Consider the following 19,685-nt stretch of genomic DNA (forward strand, 5'->3'; position numbering starts at 1 on the left):
ACTAGGCCACATTTCCTGATACTCTTGCTTTTTTTTACTTAATATTTTCTGAACATTTTTCCATGTCAGTACATGTGGAATCTTGTTAATAAGGCTTTATGTTGAAGTATAACATACACACAGAGACAAGCACTAATTACAGGTAGTAGATCAATGAACATCCCTATGTAACCACCACCAAAATAAAGAGATAGAACATTACTAAACCCTCAGAATCCCCTTGCTTATCCCTTTCCATTAATTTCCATACCCTCCTCCCTGAGGGTGACCACTAGGGGACCTTTAATGCCACGTTAGTTTTGCCGACTCTTGAAGTTCCCATAAACAGAATCATACACTGGTAGGCATGTGGTATGATCTCATTTGGTCTTAAACATGAACTCTAATGACTGATGAGATTAGAGACTTTTCTTGTTTTTTGACCATGTGTATATCTTTAATAGAAGTGCCTATTCAAGTCTCTTTCCCATTTTTAAGAATTCTATTGTCTCTTTTAATCTTAGGATCTGTAGGTGTTCTTTACACATCCTAGATATGGGTTCTCTGTGGAATACACTCATTGCAAATATCTTTTCCCACTCTGTACTTTCATTTTCTTAATAGTATGTTTCAACTAATGAAAATTCTGAATTATAATGTAGTTTCATTTATCAATTTTTTTTAATGGTTATGATTTTTGTTCTTAAGAAACCTTTGCTAGCCCCAAGTCAATAAAGATATTCATCTATGTTAGCTCTCAAATTTTATTGTTTTAACTTTCACACACAGCTCTATAATCTACCTGGAAATTTTTTAATGTGCAGTGTGAGGTAGGGTCAATATTAACTTTTTCCATGTGGATATCCAATGGACCCAGCAACATTTACTGAAAAGACCACTCGTTTTCCACTGTCCTATTGAAAATACCATCTTTCCTTAACATACCTCTATCATTGATCAAGTGTCCATATATATTGGATGCTTGAGTTTGAGATTTTGTTCAAGAAGGACTTCCCCAACCTTAATATTATAAAGATAATCTGAGATAATCTGATGTGCTTTGATTAATATATTTTAATCATTCATTCATTTTGAAATTATGAATGTGTAGGTATGAGGTAGGGATAACTTTTATCTCTCACTCCTTCTCCAGTTATAATCTATCCTTTCTCCACTGTTTTAAAATGCAGCCATTCTGATATGCTATTTTATCATATACCAGATTTCCATATACTCATGGATTTATTATTCTGATTTTTGCTTTTAAAATAGTTTTGTATGTGAGGCGCCTGGGTGGCTCAGTCAGTAAACATCTGACCTCAGCTCAGGTCATGATCTCGTGGTTCGTGAGTTCGAGTCTCGTGTTGGGCTCTGTGCTGACAGCTAAGAGCCTGGAGCCTGCTTCGGATTCTGTGTCTCCCTCTCTCTTTGCTCCTTCCCCACTTGTGCTCTGTCTCTGTGTCTCAAAAATAAATAAATGTTAAAAAGTTAAAAAAATTAAATAATTCTGTATGTGATTCTGATGCACATCAGCTATCTACTGATTTTAGGGAACTTCTGATTCTAGTACAAACATCCATTTAACTTTCACATACTCCTGAACCAAATATTTTGCCAATTATTGCCAAGTCCAGCAACAAGCCCTTTGATACACCTTTAGGAAGTAGCAAATGAATGAATTCATACAAATGAATGGTTCTTTCTTAATAAGAATTTCTGAGTCGTTGAATTCAAAAGGTGCCCAGTTCACACCTTAAAGGATCTGAACCCAGATATAGCCTGCTGTGTGTGGCTGTGTTCTGTTTCTTCTGAGCTCCCTCTCAAAAGGGAAAATGACACTTAAGCAAGAATATTCTTTTTTTTTAAGTTTATTTATTTATTTGAGGGAGAGAGACTGAGAGCAGGCGAGGGGCAGAGAGAGAGAGAGAGAGAGAGAAAGAGAGAGAGAGAAAGGGAATCCCCAGTAGGCTCCATGTGACAGATTGGAGCCTGATGTGGGGCTCAAAACTAATGTGAGATCATAACCTGACCTGAAATCAAGAGTTGGATGCTTAACCCCAGGCACGAATATTCTAACTTAGTCATCCCCAAAAGATGGAACAATCTAGCAATTAGAAATGGGCTGGTCTGCCTACAATCATTCAAATGACCTGCCTCACCCCCCTTCTACCTCATCCCCCCAGGTAGCTAAGCTCTTATCTGAGCTATTGACATTATGAAGAAGTCAATAAAGCCACTGAACTGTACATTTTACCTGGGTGAATTATATGGCATGTGAATCATATGTCCATAAAGCTGTTGAAAAATAAAAGAAAGAAGAAAGAGAAGAGAGAGAGAGAGAGATGAAGAGGGAGAAAGGCAAGCATAAATATGCCCCACTTTCCGCCCACCCCCTCGTTGATAGCTGCTGCTTCTCTGGGATAATCTTCAAAGCCACTCAGTGTTTGACACAGACCGTGTCAGCTCAATGCACTTGACTTTCTTTTGGGCTCTTCTAACATTTGCGTTCTTTCCCCATTCCAATGGATTCATTTTGGGTCTTACCCTGTCTACCTTACTATAGTTACTTGAGTACTTGATTGACCCCTCCAAGAGACAGCAAGTTCCCCCAGGGCATGAACTCTGTCTTATTCATTTCTGTGTATCTGGCAGCAAACACATTATGGGGCTCAGGTAGACTCCCTATTCGTATTTTCACCCAGAATTGAATGTCTTCCTGGTGTGTACTCTAGACAAAGAGCCCAACTGGGCAGAAGCTTGAGGACACGGAGTTTGAATTTCATATGAACTCTCTTCTGCTTGTCCTCTGCATGATAAACCACCAAGTTCAAACAAGAAAGAGGCCAAGAGCAGAAGGGCTTAGCATCCTACCCATGATGACCTAGTGCTAATGGATCACTGTCCCTAGATGGCAATAGATGAATGAACAGAGAGGGCAATGAAGCATAGAGGCCTCCTCTGTGAGGCCCTGGCTCAGCCCAGCACAAGCTGTGTGGCTCCCTGTGCCTCAGGAAAACCAGTAGACAAGTGGCAGAGAAGAACTCGCGCTGTGTCCCAGTTAGTTTCTTCTTCTGAGGCTGTGTGCCCATGCAGTGCCTTAGCTGGTCATTTCTCTCTTCCTTGACTGTATCTTTGCCGGTTGTCTTACGGATCCTTTCTTGATGGATCCCTGATATGGGTCTCTTTGTGTATTTATGGCACCATTATTTTTTCCTTCTTATTTGGGAAAAATTTTTTTTTTCCCGATTCCAAAAGCAACACGTTTTATGACAGAAAAATTGCTAAATACAGTCTCACTGCAATCACCCAGAGAAAACCGGTTGTTAGTGTTTTGTTGTGAATCCTTTGAGGGCATTTTCTATGTTTAGTTAAACATTGGGGTTATATGATCTCTATTTTTTGTCCCCTCACATATTTCACTCATCAGTGCAGCAAGGACACTTTTTTAATCAACATAAATATATATATGTATATGTATATATATGTGTATATATATGTATATGTATGTGTATACACACACACACACACACACATACATCTGTAACATTATTGTTAATAGATGTTCCATGATTCATTTAATAAGTCCCCTCTTATTAGACACTTAGGTTGTTTCCTAACTTTTCACTACTATAAATGAGGCTGCAGAGGACATTGTTTTAGCTAAACCTTCAGTCACGTGCTTAGCATGTCTTTAAGGTCAATTTCGTAGACCTGGAGACCCCAGTTTCCCTCTCATGTCCCACTCCCACAACATGGGGAGTATAAGGGTGTTCCAACTCAGCTCCTATTTTTTGCTTAATGATTAGACAACCCTAGTTCATCAATATCTTGAAGCACAGACATGACTGACATCCCCTAACGCTAATGAATTTTGCACCCCTTCCAGGCTTAGGTTTCAGTGAGCTCTTCCCACCTTCTGAACTTCAATGATAGATGACTCACAGAGGTGGGTCCTCTTTTCTCAATCTCCTTTCCTTGACCTATTTTCAAGACGTGTAATTATTGTCTTTCTCATCCGTAGGAATTTTTTGACGTGTGGCCAGTCCTGATGGGTGAGGCTCCACCCTATTCTGGTCCCAGGACTCCAGATGGAAGGGTAAGTCTCTCTCTGGACTGTTTAGTATGATCTAACGTTTAATGAAATGCAAATTTAAGGCACTGTAGAACCTGCTGACATTTCTTTATCACTTAGATATCTATCTTCTCTGGGTTGGGTCGTTTCCCCTTGAAGTTATGATAATTGTTCATAATTGCCACATCTTGTAATTTGCAAGGTATTTTTAATATCTTGCTGGAGTTCCATAGTAACCTGGCAGGATTGGCTAAGGAAGAATTAATATTCTCATTCCACAGATAAGGAAAGAGCTCCAGAAAGATCGAGCAACTTGCTAAAATATTCACCTAGCAAAAGTTTAGACCTGAAGACAATTTGAGCTGGAAATAACCTTAATATCTAATTGAGATTATACAAATTGGTAGCTAGCAGGTCATTTCTATCCAATAGATAAACCTGTTTGGCTGCGTACATTTAAAATTTTTCTTCTTACTTAAAAAGTTTTGGGAATTGATAGTTTAACATCTAAAAAAAATCAAGATATTTCCCATAAGTACATAGATTCTCAGCTTCTTTTAAAAAAGTGGAAGATTAGCCGAAACTGGACCCACAGTCCCACACGGGTAAATTTTATTTTTTGAGATTTTATTTTTAAGTAATCTCTATACCCAACATGGGGCTCGAACTCACAACCCTGAGATCAAGAGTTGCATGGTCTGCCACTGAGCCAGCCAGGTCCCCTTCACAGGGTAAGTCTGATGGGAGCTGAGGGGCAGCTGTCTCCTTGGAACATGGCCAGAGCTCTCTAGTTTGCCAAAGTCCTCGCCATTCCCCTCGTGTAGCCTTGCTCCCCAGTCCGCACTCTTTTATGTTTCTATCAGGCCTCTCCAGGCACTTGAGTTTGTGAGCTCTGCTTTCATACCATTGCTTTTTTTTTTTTTTTGACTTTTTAAAAAAAATTTAACTTAAATCGAAGTTAGTTAACATATAGTGTAATGATGGTTTCAGGAGTAGAATTAAGTAATTCATCACTTAACATATAGCACCCTGTGTTCATCCCAACAAGTGTCCTCCATAATTCTCATCACCCATTTGGCCCATCCCTCCACCCAACACCCCCCAGCAACCCTGCTTGTTCTCGGTATTTAAGAGTCTCTTATGGTTTGTCTTCCTCTCTCTTTTTATCTTTGTTTTGCTTCCCTTCCCCTATGTTCATTTGTTTTGTTTCTTAAATTCCACATGTGAGTAAAATCATATGGTATTTGTCTTTCTCTGACTTATGTTACTTAGCATAATACACTCTAGTTCCATCCACGTGGTTGCAAATGGCAAGATTTCATTCTTGTTGATCACCGAGTAATATTCCATTGTATGTAAATATACACACGTATATACATATATATATATATATATATATATACATATACATATACATACCACATCTTCTTTATCCATTCACCTGTTGAAGGACATTTGGGCTCTTTCCATAATTTGACATAAACAGAGAGAAGCTGATATGATGTATGTGGGGAGGACGAGATGAGGCAGGATAACCAGATTTGTCACTCACACAGCCTGCAGAACTTATAGAATGACAGAATGACCTTAGCTGAGGCCACATGGGATAGGTAAACAGCAGAGTCAGGCCCTGAATTGAGTTTTAGTCTCATGCTCATCCCACAGGATCTTTTAGCCTGTCTGAAATGGTGTATCAGTTTCTGTTAGGAGGCCTGATCCCACCCAGCCGACACTAATCCTACCCCAAATTAAAATGTGCGTGTACAAACACACCCACGTGTGTGTGTATGTGTGTGTGCACGTGTGTGAATGATAGACTTTATTTAGTTTTCATGCAAACTCCAGGAATTTGAAATTAACACCCTTGCCTATGAGCTTCCCGAACACACCAGAAAAGAGTGCCCCCTGATAATCTACATCATCTTCCCTGCTTCATCCAAAATAACTTTTCAACCTGCTGTTGTTCTGTGTCAAACTCCTCTTCCACCCACACAATGGCATGATTTCATTTGGGAAGACTGAGTCTTCAAGCATTACATCATGTGCTGCTGTCAGAAAATAACTCAGGGACCGTTTTCTTTTTAAGCTCAGCTCTTCGTGTTGGCACGGTTGACATGTCACCCCTGAGCTTTATCTCCAAGTCACCTGAGCTGGATTTGTATCTTCTGGAAATTTAGAAGTGGAGGAACTGGAATAGTGATCACCCTAGCTTTCAGACACCACCAACTTCAGTCAATTGATCAACTTCTTGATCAATTCAAGAAGTTTTGGTTTCACGGAAGTGACCAGCACACTTATGGCTAAGACTTTCCATTCCCAAAACCCTCCTACATCTCAGGTAGCAGGGGCTCAGTCCTTGTAGGAGTACAAGGTATTAGGTTGTGATGGAAAAGGTTAGAAGGCAAAGAACTATGGTTTTGGTTGGTTGGTAACCTGTATGGCAAACTCGGTCAAAAAATCCTTTGGGTCCTCGATTTTCCCATCTATGAGGTACTGTCACTAAACTCATCTCCATAGTCAGTTCCAGGTCTAGGACACAGCTAGTGAGGGGACACACATAGGCCTGAACTGGGGCACAGAAACAACATGACAAGACTGGCCCAAAGTAAATCTTCTAGAAAGATTGGGCTTGGAAAGAACAAGCCTGAGTTCAGACCCCTGTTCCACCAGATAGTTGCGTGGCCTTGGGCAGCCTCTCTAAGCCTCACCTGCCTCATCTGTAATGCCTGGATAATCCAAATGGCCGGCAGGACCATGGTGGCTAAAGCAAATCAAACACTGACATACACTAGGCATCCAATCATCATGGCTACCTGGGTTGAATCTTATTATCTGCAGGGTACTTTACCTGGAGTATGTTATTTACTCTTCTCAACAAGTTTATAAAGGAAGTATCATTATCCCCATTTCATGGTTGAAGAGATTGAAGTCAGGAAGGGTCACTTCATTTGCCCGAATTCAAACGCAGGGTGCTTTTCTTCCTGGTAACTCATTACAGCCATGTTTTTTAGCATTCCCTCTCACCTCGTAACGCCCTCACACTTTCTCTGTCACATTCACCTGAGAAATACAACTGCTGTCTGGACTTTGACCAATTAGCCTCCCCAAGTCACGGGTCTAAAGATCGCCAACAGCAGCTACACCTCACTTCATCTCCTTTTAAAAGTAAAATGTTGTACACGTGTGTGTTTTCATTATTAAAAACATATACAGGCTAGTTAGCCTTCATGGAAAAAACAAAAAAAATAGCACTCATTTAAAAACTGGTATATTTCCATGCAGGATAATTTTGCTATGGCTGTATTTGTGGCTCTCTCAAAGACCCTTGTGTTAAAGCCTTCGCTGCTCAGGTGGTAGGTAACAAAAGTGCTCATTGACGGCTCAGTTTTGACTTTCCAACGGCTGGTGAATTCTTAACATGAATATGTTGCTTGAAGGCAACTCAGCTGAGCTCCAGTGCGTGAAAACAGCTCTATTTACCTAAAGCACACTGATCTTTTTGTTGCTTTCTGTGAAAGCAAATTGATTCTTCCGTGGGTTTTAGAAAAAAAGTCCATTTCTACCCTTTCTGAAGGAGCCTTGTGGAGATCCATGGATAGGACAGCCTGGGCGGCCCAGGGAGCCCACAGCTTGCCTCTGTGAGCAGGAAGCAGCCCACACCCGAGAACAGATGGCTTAAAACAAAGACCTGAGGAAGGTTGAGAAGGTCACAGAAGTTGACTTCCTTTTCCTCACAGGGGGACATTTAGCTACACCAAAGTCTCAGTAGATAAGGCGGCCATCTTTGCTTTCAGGAACTGCCTCCAGGGTACAACTTCACTTTAAAAAATGTCCTTAGCACAATTTGTTTGCATTTATTGAAAAAGTAATACATGAGGGGCGCCTGGGCGGCTCAGTCGGTTCAGTCTCCGACTTGATTTCAGCTCAGGTCATGATCTCATGGTTCATGAGTTCAAGCCCCGCATCAGCTCTCCATTGACAGCATGAAGCCTGCTTGGGATTCTGTCTCTCTCCCTCTGTCTCTGCCCCCTCCCTGCTCTTACTCTATCTCTCAAAATACATAAGTAAACTTAAAAACAACAAAAAAAGTAACACATGAGCCGATGAAAAGCTCACACATTACAAAAGGATATGCCACAGAAATCTAGCCTCCCCCGAGCTGGCCAGTGTGAGCAGTCTGTCCTTCCAGGAATGTCTACAGACACACAGATACTCTTCGAATTCTACCACCAGCACCATCCTCAACAAATGGGATGATTCTGTTTTGTGCCTTCGTTTCTCAGCTTGGGATCTTCCCCTATCAGCACAGATACAGCTACACTCTTCTGGAGACAGGCGACGTATCTGCTGGAGGCAGGCACTCAATTTGGTTAGCCAGTCTCCTGATGATGACATTATGTTGTGTCCAGACTTTGGAAAGCAGTCTGGCTGAGGCCCCCGGATGGGGCAAACGATGTTTTGCCCCCATTTAGAAGTGTAACTGTAGGATTCATTCCCACACGTGGAATTGCTGGTTCAAAGAAGACATGCATTGTAATCTACGAGGGATACGGCTACCCACCCAACAACAATCTTAGAAGCACAGTCGGGAAGAACTTTGGCGATTATCTAGTGTCAGTTTTAAAATGGTCTGAATGTCTTTAGACCCTCTCCACTTCCACGGTGGTTGCCGTGGCCAGGGAGTAATGGGGGAGAGGTACAGGAAAGGCCATGAGAGAGAACAAAGACAGATGCAGGATCTCCAGGTACCCAGCTCCGCTTCCATCAGGGCAAATGGAAGAAGCACACACCATTAGTTTTCCAGCTGGGGAAACTGAGCCCCCAAGAGCACACACAGTAGACCCAAGACCAGAACGTGACCCTTTTTGGGAGCCGCTGATCGGCATGAGCAGAGCCTCTCCCTCTGGAGCCTGAAGAAGGTCAAGATCACCTGTCAACCAAATGGACATTCAGACACCCTTGACTGGATCAGGAATTTCTCTTTGTGGAGGTTCTGAGTCAGGAGACCAAGATAGGGCTTAGGTGTCTCCATTGAAATCTCTAGAGCAGGACTTCTCAAAGCACTGCAGGCAAGGAACACTTGTTGTTACTATTGTTGTTGTTTTAATTTCCAACCCATTTTGGACCGATACTTTTCAAAATGTGATAACAATGTATAACTAGAAAAAAAAATTTTTTAAGACATATAAAATGTAAATCCCCTCCCCCTTTTCATTCGTGTCAACAGCCCTAACTTCACTCAGTCAAACTGCCATAAAAGTTTCTAAACACTCTCAATTTCTGTTTTTATCTCAGCATGGAAGGGTACCAAATAGTTTGCAGACAGTCCCAGTCCAGGGGCTATACTGTGAATAGCCCTGCCCTGGGTAAGAGTGACGCAGAGAGTAAAACACTCTTTTAGGTTAACATAACGTTACGTTTAAGTGGCATCACAGGAAGGGTCCTGAGCATAGGAGTCAAGGCTTAGCTTCTGGTCCTGGCTCACTGTCTACTATAAGTAAGTCCCTTCCTCTCTCTGGGTCTCAGTTTTCCCATTTGTAAAATGGTTTCTAACCTGCCCATCACAGCTGAGTATTGAGAGGATCTAATAAGGTGATGGAATTTTCCCTGGAAAGCTGAGGGAAAGGAGCCATGTGCCAATATCCCATTACATGTTAGGAAGTCATGTGACTGAACACACCTACTTTAGAGAATGGGAGTTCTCATGGTGCAAGGAGGTGTGAGGGATGGAAGAGGTGGAAAGTGAGTTGGGGGCACGAAGCAAGATTGGGAAGACAGGTCTGGAAGAGCTGACACAGCAAAGAGAGCAGCTGAGTGATGGGTGTGAAGGAGACAAGGGGGCCGTGACCGTGGAGCTGAGCCCTGCAGGGATGGCTGAGTTGAGACATGAGTGTCCTTCCCACCTCCCTCTCTCCCTGGACTCCAGAAAGCAGTCTTTCACTCTTTGTCCTTGTACTTAACCCCCAGCTCCCTTTGGAACCGCTTCCTATCCCTCTTTCCCAGATCCCAGCCCCTGCCTGGCCACCCTGAACTGGTTCCAAGGTTAAGCATGCTGAATCATGAGTCAGCTGAGGACAGTGAGCTCAGGGGCAGCTGGGCTACGCCCTTAGAGGGCCAGGCTGGTGTTTCTAGAAAACCACAGGGCATATGGTTGAAAACAAGCCTTGTCTCATGGACACACTCAAGCTGAAGTTTTGTCTCTGGCTGTCAAGTTATATATTTCTTTATCTCTTTTGCCTAGGAAATCAACTTTTACAAGGTCATTGACTACATCCTGCATGGCAAAGAAGACATCAAAGTAATCCCGTAAGTTTCTTCAAAACATATAGAATTGTAGGCACATTATCAATATCTATAGATACTCATTCCAAGACCAACACTAAAGCAAACCCAAGAAGGCCACGCACTTGGTTAGAGACAGGTAGAACAGTAAGGAGACGGTGTGGAAGAGTGGAAAGACCACACAGGTTGGGAAAAGAGGCTGGATTTTGAATCAGCTTCTGGTAGTTCCAGTCCCAGGCGTCAGTTCTCCATCTACAGAATGCGACCGTGGGATCTGATCAGAGATTTCCAGTGGTTTTCTGTGGAGGCACATCTGGGGCCCATACAGGAGGGTGAGGCAAAGGCAAGAAGCTGGTAAGGAAAGCAACTCAGTCCCCAAGGAAAGTTTATTCTCTATTGTCCTCTCTTGCCTGGCCTTGGAGGATAATGGATAATGAATGAGAAGGCAAGAACTCCCAGAGAGCAAGGCCTCCACCCCCCTGTAAGTGGGGTGGTAAGGACTCAAAGGCCGTTTTAAGATTCTAACAGTCAAGAACCTTAAAAAGGTAAAAGCTTGTATTTTTTTGGTCAGTAGTTGACTATCAAAACTTAGCTGCCTTGTTATCCATTTGAATCCTCTCTGTGTGCTAAGAGGCACGACCCACAGTTCTGTCTTGAAACCGGCTCACTTTCTCACTGAATGGCAGACATCTTCGGTCAAAATCAGACTCCGTGGGATTTACTGTAGGTCACCTTAACCCTTAAACAAGTGGGTGCAAAAGGTCACAATGGAGTCCCTCCTGGTCGCTAGGTTGAATTATAATAATCCTGTCACTCAGATAACCCAGTTCTTGGGTTTACCTTTGACTGGTTGGGGATGAGAGACTGCTTCAAAGTCTTGAGTTTCTGGGTTTTCCCTGCTCATCCTTGCGTAAAAACTGATTGTTTCCTAAGCTTGTCCCTTTCTTTTGCTGTTGTTGTCTCAACCTTATCAAATGCATACTCTTTTTTTTTAAGTTTATTTATTTTGAGAGAGGCAGAGATAGCATAAATGGCAGAGAGAGAAGGATTCAGAGAACCCCAAGCAGGTTCCGCACTGTGAGGGAACTGTCAGCGTGGAGTCCTACTCACGGCTTGAATTCATGAGACCATGAGATCGTGACCTGAGCCGAAACCAAGAGTTGGATGCTTAACTGACTGAGCCACCCAGGTGCCCCTCAAATGCATACTCTTTAACCACTCTGTATTCTGACTCCTTTTCTAGAGGTATAAGTTTATGAAACTCATTATCTGTGTTATAAGTTACCACAGGTCCTAGTCTTCCCCCCGTGTTGTACCAGTGTTCATCAAGCATCATATCCTTCTAGCTTTTGAAAACATTCACTGTGCTACCTTCCACCCAGTACCTAAGCTAAGTCACATATTTTAGGTTCTTTGTTATGGCAGCACCCTGTTTCTGATAACAATTTTTGTATCAAGATAGGCCAGGCTATGTTATGGTAACAAAACCTTAAGACGTTAGTTGTATAAACAGTAAAAATTTGTTTATCATCCCACTACATGTAAATTGAGGTTGGTGGGTGTGAGGTTGGTTGGTGGAGTATCATGCATGGATTGTAGTCGGGCAGGGACCACAGCTGATAGAGCAGCCACCATTTCGAACCTTGGGAGGTTGACTAACTTGCCAGAAGGAAGCTAGAACAGGACAAAACAGATACTAACTCTTAAACATCCCTTTGGAAGTGGCCCCCTTCACTTCTTTTCACATTTCGTTGGCCAAAGCTAGCGTATGGCTGCACCTAACTTCAAGCAGACAGAGAATGCAACCCTCTTGTGTGCCCAGGAGTGAGAGCCAGAATACTTGCAAATATCCTGACTGCCAAAGTATGTGCCATCTAAACTAAGAGAGGGGAGGGGTGCCTGGGTGGCTCAGTCGGTTAAGCGGCCGACTTCAGCTCAGGTCATGATCTCGTGATCCGTGAGTTCGAGCCCCGCGTCGGGCTCTGTGCTGACAGCTCAGAGCCTGGAGCCTGTTTCAGATTCTGTGTCTCCTTCTCTCTGACCCTCCCCCGTTCATTCTCTGTCTCTCTCTGTCTCAAAAATATATAAACATTAAAAAAAAATTAAAAAAAAATAAACTAAGAGAGGGGAAAACTGAATAGTAAGTAAATGGCTAATCAAACCAAAAGAAGACAAAGTAAGGTTTAGAAAGAACATAGAACAGGTGGAAAAAAAGTAAAAAGTACACATTAAGATAATATTTAAATCAAAATATACCAATAATTACTTTAAATATAAGTCAATTAAATGTCCCAGTTGAATGACAAAGATTGCCAACCTGGATGAGAGAGATATCTATCATATTTCATTGGTTCTAAGATGTATAGTTTTCTAGTTTTTGACGTTTCTGAAACATAATCAATGACACTGTATAATTGCTATCAGCCAGATGGCAGTCATGATGTAGTTGTTATTGACTGTCTATGCATGAACTTGGCCATGACCATTCATATTGCTGGGACTTCAGCTGAGTTATGTGCACTGTTGGTTGTACCCATATTGAATTTAATTGCCATATAAAGTAACTAAAAGAGAGTATATACTATAACACAGCACTGAAACAAAAAGTTGTTTTGAATGGCACAAAAAGATAAGAAAAGGTGTGGAATATAAAAATCTGTTTCTAAATTCTAAAAGAGGGGCGCCTGGGTGGCTCAGTCGGTTAAGCATCCAACTTTGTCTCAGGTCATGATCTCACAGTTCATGAGTTCGAGCCCCACATTGGGCTGTCTACTGTCAGCCCAGAGCCCACTTCAGATCCCCTGTCCCCCTCGCTCTCTGCCCCTCCCCCTACTCAACTAGAAGCTAGAAGGCCAAAGGCCCTGTGTAGTCCAGAGGTGGCACAGGAGGAGCAGGTGTGAGAGGGGGCTGGAGGGGCAGACAGAAGCCGTCTATCACAACAATGAAATGTGAAAAGAAGTGAAGGGGGCCACTTCCAAAGGGATGTGTAAGAGTTAGTATCTCATTCTTTCTCTCCCTCTCTTTCTCTCAAAAATAAATAAACACTAAAAATAAATAAATTAATGAATTCTAAAAGAGGTCTGTTGATATTAATAAAGTAATAATTACAAGTTCAAGCTGCATTATGTTTCAGATTAAGTGGCAGCATTCTATCTTTCTCAGTTTCCATGTAAGAAATGGTCTGTCAAGGAAAGTTTGGCTTTCTAGATATGAAGAAATACTATATATCCTGTTTATAAGAGATCTACCTAAAAGATAAGAATACTGAGAGGTTGACAGTAAAAGAATGAAAAAACATATACCATGCAAAGGCTAATAGAAAAAGCTGATACAACTCTATTAATATCAGGTAAAATTAGACATTATGACACAGAGCATAAGTAGAGATATAGGTAGTCACTTCTTAATGATAAAGGGGTTAATTCATCTGGTTATTACAGGAAGATATTATAATTCTTAATTTGTATACACTTAATAACACGGCCTCAAAAAAAAAAAAAGCAAAGCTGACAGAAATATAAGAATGTATAGACAAATCCATGTTTGCTAATTGATAGGAGGATCAGACTAAAACAGATATAGAATATTCAAATAACATAATTAAACTTAATCTAATGGATCTATCTATCTATCTATCTATCTAGAGAACAAACATGGCACCCCATCCCCCACATTATAGGATACTTATTCTTTTCAAGCATACATGTGACATTTACAATAACTGGTGATATAATGGGCCACAAAGTAAACTTCATGTATTTCAAAAGATTGAAATAATATATGGAATGTCCCCTGGTCACAATAAAAATATTCTAGAAACCAATAACAAAAAGCTAATTAGAATAATCTTCATATGCAACTAGGGAAGCTAGAAATACCCTTCTGAAAAGAAGGAATCACTTGCAAATAACTCATGGGTAAAAGGATAAATCAGTGGAAATTAGTATAACTTCTGAACTGAAAAATAACAAAGATGCTACACGCCAAAACCTATGTGATGCAATGAAATCATGCTTAAAGGGAAATTTACAGCTTTAAATATACATGTTAGAAAAGAACAAAAGCTGAAAAAGTAATGAACTATGTAGCCACCTGTATAGGTCAGCGTCCCAACAAATAGTAGGTGTCACGTTCAAATTAGGATAATTCCAAGGAGGGCTTATTTACAAAGGGGCAATTACAGGGGTGTGGGTGCAATGAAGAAAACCACAAGAGAATGTACTAGTAGTGATGTTTTTACAAGCACTCCTGGCCCCGTAAAGAGTTTTCTAGAACTTGGACGAAGAAGGGGTCCTGTAGAACAGACCACCTTGAGAGAAGCATTGCCCTTTAGTCAAGGAACAGAGCAAGCCCAAAGCAACCTTGCCAGTGGGGGCCCAGGGAAATAAATAATCTGACCTCACTGTTCTATCTTCCTCTAGTCTTTGGTCAGGTCTCCCCACTGGGCCAAACTCAACTAGAAGCTAGAAGGCCAAAGGCCCTATGTAGTCCAGAGGTGGCACAGGAGGAGCAGGTTTGAGAGGGGGCTGGAGGGGCAGACAGAAGCCGTCTATCACAACATCTCAAGAAATTAACAACAAACCCAAAGAATAAAGATAAGTCCAGAAGTCAATAAAATATAAAAAGATAGGGGCGCCTGGGTGGCGCAGTCGGTTAAGCGTCCGACTTCAGCCAGGTCACGATCTCGCGGTCCGTGAGTTCGAGCCCCGCGTCGGGCTCTGGGCTGATGGCTCGGAGCCTGGAGCCTGTTTCCGATTCTGTGTCTCCCTCTCTCTCTGCCCCTCCCCCGTTCATGCTCTGTCTCTCTCTGTCCCAAAAATAAATTTATATATATATATATATATATATATATATATATATATATATATACATATATATATATATAAAAAGATAAATAATGAACAAATGCCAAAAGTTGGTTCCTTGAACAGATTCATGTGACTGACAAATTTCTGGCAAGACTGAACAAGAAAAATAGAACATCAAATGAGTTGTGTCAGAAATTAAACTGAGAATAACCACAGTAACACAAACATTAAAAAGACAAGAGGATAATTTGCCAAAAATACTTTAAATTTAGATGAGACAGGCAAATCCCTGGAAATGGAAAACCTACTAAATACAAATCAAGAAGAAATAGAAAGCCGTAATAGTCTTAGAGCAGTAAAATAAATCAAAACCTTACCACAAAGACACTCCAGGCTCAGATGCCTTCAGGGGTGAGTTCTACAAAATATTTAAGGAAGAAATAATGCAATCCTCATGCGAATCATCCAGAAGAATAGAAAAAGAAGCGGCTGATATAAACTTGACAACAAAACCCAGCAAGGGCTACGTAAAAAAGGAATATTCAGATTAAGCTCACTTGTGGACATAGATGCAAATATCCTAAACGAATTTTAGCAACCAAGGAATGAATAAGCCACAGGGATAAAAGGTACAGCATGGGGACTATAGTTAATGGTATTGCAATAGTGCTGTAGACAGATGATACACTTGTGGTAAGCGGGGTATAACGTATACAGTTGTCAAACCACTCTGCTGTATGCCTGGAACTAATGGAATCTTGTGTGTTGGCTACACTTCGATAAAAAAATAATTACTTTTTAAAATTTTAAGCAAATAATAACTACAAGGGATTCTATATCATGACCCAATTGGGTTTAATCCAGGAAGGCAGGGTTGGTTTTTAACATTCAAAACATCCATCAATACAGTTGGCTACCTTAAGAGAAACATGATATAATTATCTCCATAGAGAACTTTCTTGGCTTTCTAAAGAGAATTTTTAAAAAAATTTCTTTAAGTTTTATTTATTTATTTTGAGAGACAGGGAGAGAGAGCATGTGTGTGTGTGAGCAGGGGAGGGGCAGAGACAGAGGAAGAGAGAGAATCCCAAGCAGGCTCCACACTGTCAGCGCAGATCCCAACGCGGGGCTCTATCTCACAAACCATGATATCATGACCTGAGCTGAAACCAAGAGTTGGGCACTTAACCAACTGAGCCCCCCAGGCGCCCCCCACCCTCACCCCGCAAAGAGAATTTTTTTTTAATGTTTGAAAATACTAAGTATCAACAGAGACATGGAAGAAAGGAAAAGTCTAATAAACTGCTGTATCCTCTAGAGTATATACCAGAAACAACCACTTCTGAAAAGTTTGGCTCTATCTAGTAAACTTGAAGACATGCACATCTTACAACTCAGTATTTCTATCTCCTAGGTACACAGCATACAGAACTGAGAGCAGATATACATCAGACTGTTCATACATCATTGTTCACATTAACCCTAAGCTGAGGGAAAGTGCCATCCGTCATTGAATGGATACTTGGTGCTATCGTTTTACAAGAAAAAACTGGAGTCAGTAAGACAAATGGATTACAGCGACATGAAAAAGAGACCAAATGAAATAATAGACCCTGTAGGGTTCCAGCCACATGAAACTGAAAAACAGGCAGAATTAAACTAGAGGTTACTAGAAAGCATACTTAGGTAGTAAAACTCTACAGAAAAGCAAGAGTGTAACTAATCATGTCAGAACAATGGTTACCTTTGGAGTCAGGGAGAGGGCTGCCATTGGCAGGGACAGGTCAGGGACTTCCAAGGTGCTGACAAGGTTGTTCTTGACCTGGGTGTGGTTTTATGGATGTTCACTTCAGAATGATTCATGAAGATTTTAATGTGTTTCTCCACGTTTGTATTTTTTTCTCACAACAAACAAGCATAATCTTACAATAAATAAAAGATAATAATACTGGGGCCCCTGGGTGGCTCGGTCGGTTGAGCATCTGTCTTCCCCTCAGGTCGTGATCTCACGGTTCTTGAGTTTGACCCCACGTTGGGCTCTGTGCTGACAGCTTGGAGCCTGGAACCTGCTTCAGATCCTGTGTCTCCCTCTCTCTCTGCCCCATCCCTGCTTACACTCTGTCTCTCAAAAATGAATAAATGTTAAAAAAAGTTTTTAAAAAGATAATAATATCAAAAATAGTAATATTATCGTGAGGGATAAATCAGTATGTAAAGCACTCAGCTTAGTGCTTGGTACGTGGTAGGAGTTCACCATAGATGTGTTTCATCACTCTCTCTCTCTCTCTCTCTCTCTCTCGATGGTATTAAGCTACCTCTCTCCGTATAAGTATTAATGGAAACGATGTGCTTCTTTTTGCTCATCAGTCAATAACAATATGCTGAATGAATCTTGTCCTTTTTCTTGGATCGTCAAACTCAGCATGCACTTATAAAATGTTGTATTCATCAGGCTTTTTTCCATGTCTAAATTCGAATAGTAAGATGCTTAGATAAGATTTGGGGGTCATTGAGGCGTAGTGAATGTAAGCAGGGACTGGGACCCCCCAAGAGAGTAGAGGGGGGACAAGACCCAGATTCAAGGGTTTCGTCCAACTGTCCCTATATCAAAAGTTACCAGTTGTCTTTGGCCTTTACAGGAACCCACCTCCTGATCATTGGGCTTTAGTAAGTGGTCTCCCCACTTATGTTGCCCAGAATGGCCTGGTAAGTAATGCAACTTTGAAGGGGGAGGGTCTTGAATCGTCGGAAGTGTGAAAGGATTTCAGATCGAGAGAGTAGGAAACACGGCGGGAAGTGAGTCTCTAAAAGCCTGAGTCTCATTCCTCAGTTCACTTGACCCTTGGTGCACATCACCCCATATTTGAGCCCGGTCACCCCTCTTTAGCCTTCCCCAGGCACACGCTACACAACGCTGCTCCTGTAGCGAGAAGTTTACTTGTTGAACATTTTCAATGTACCAGGCACTGCCGTTGGCTCTGGGGATGGAAAGACAGATGCATCAGATACAGTGTCTGTTCTGAAGCTTGTAATCAACTGGGGAGATATTTTAAACAGATTCTTCTACTCCAGTGTGATAAGGGCACAATAGGGATATACCGGGTATAGTCTAGGAGCACAGGGTAGGGGGCATCTAAACCAGCCTTTTCTTCCTAGAGTGTCGGCCTGAGTTGAGTTTTAAAATAAATAGGGTCTTAGGCAGATAAGAGCAGGAAAGGGGATTCAGGTGGAGGCAGCGACGTGAGCAAACACGGGCCCGGAGGTTTGCACAGCAAGGTGTATGCAGTTGAGTGTGGCTGGAGTATTAGGTTTGAGATAGGAAGGCTTCAACAGATGAGCCTCGTGAGGGAAAGAAGCCCCAGATAGCAGTGGCCTTGGATGCCAGGTCACGGGATGGGACTTCAACCTACAGGCACTGAGTTTTTAAGCAAGAGATTGACACGGTCAATTTCCATTTTAACAAGATAACTCTGAGAGCTCCCTGGAAGATAGATCTGAAGATATTAAGAGGCAGAGCAAAAAGCACATCCTTACAAGCAAGAGAAGACGGGCATCTCAAGAAAGGCACAGGCAGCGAGGAGGGCTCTCGTTAGCAGCAATAGCCAGTGAGGGCCTACGAGCCGCGCAGTAAATAAATTTGCTCATTCAATACGCACGCAGGTCTGACAGAGACAAGATGAAGAGAGGGAGACCAGGGCTCAGATCTAATATCAGGAGGGTAAAGTTGGCAGGACTTCGTGATCATGGGCAGAGAGGGAGGGAGAGAGAAGGGTCAGGGCTAATCTCAGGCTTCTGGACTGGATAAGCAGTGCTGACCAGAGGGTTGGATGCGAGGTGATAAGGTCAGTTTCGGACAAGATGACACGGAGACGTTTTTAGGCAGCAAATGTCCAGTGGGCAGCTGAAGAGATGACTCTGAAGCTGTGGAGAGAGAGGAGAGCTGGAGACAGGGGACTTGAAAGACATCAGGACCAGATGGTTCTGGAAACCATGTGTGTGGATGAAGTCACCAGGGAGAGTGAGAGGGACCTGGGGTGGGATGCTGTTGGGTGCCAGCATTTAAAGACTAAAGAGGAGCGTGTGAAGGCTAGAAGGAGGGTTCGGAGGTATCTGGAGACCCAGGAGGGAGTAGGTGTCGTGGAAACCGAGGAAGTAAAGCGATTCAACAAGGAGAGAGACGGCCAAGCAGCAAAAGCGATCTAGTGAGATAAGAACTGAAAACCCTATCGAGTTTGGCAATTAGGTCACTGGCGGCCCTGATGAGAGCGGGTTTGGTGGTAAGGCAGAGGTGGAAGCTGGCGTGGGGTCTGCAGAGGGGTGGATGGATGATAAGCAGGTAGAGAATCACAAAAGAAAAGAAGAGAAAAAAGCCTGGGTGGGTTGCTACTGGGACTGTGTTTGGGTGAAGAGAGATTTCACGTTCAAGGGTGGGAGAGACTCAAGCAAGCTCATGGCTGAGGGAAGGAGCCCTCAGAGAGGTCAGGGGTCAGGAGAGAACAACGGCAACTGATGGAAATGGTCCAAAGAGAGGCCAGAGGGATGCG

The 19,685-nt window shown here is 42.3% G+C and overlaps 1 protein-coding gene across 1 annotated transcript in view; it reads left to right on the plus strand.

Moving 5' to 3' along the window:
• PDE6A (phosphodiesterase 6A) overlaps window positions 1–19,685 on the plus strand; it is a 62,700-nt gene that overhangs the window by 11,205 nt on the left and 31,810 nt on the right. The window contains exons 5-7 of the mRNA XM_047073694.1: window positions 4,001–4,075; window positions 10,293–10,357; window positions 17,781–17,847. Of these exons, the coding sequence (XP_046929650.1) occupies window positions 4,001–4,075; window positions 10,293–10,357; window positions 17,781–17,847 (207 nt within the window). The remainder of the gene's footprint in view (window positions 1–4,000; window positions 4,076–10,292; window positions 10,358–17,780; window positions 17,848–19,685) is intronic.

The sequence above is a fragment of the Lynx rufus genome, unplaced genomic scaffold (assembly GCF_022079265.1).
Source record: "Lynx rufus isolate CCGP_SWC_20201006 ecotype Redwood Valley unplaced genomic scaffold, mLynRuf1.p SCAF_1, whole genome shotgun sequence".
Lineage (NCBI taxonomy): Eukaryota > Metazoa > Chordata > Mammalia > Carnivora > Felidae > Lynx > Lynx rufus.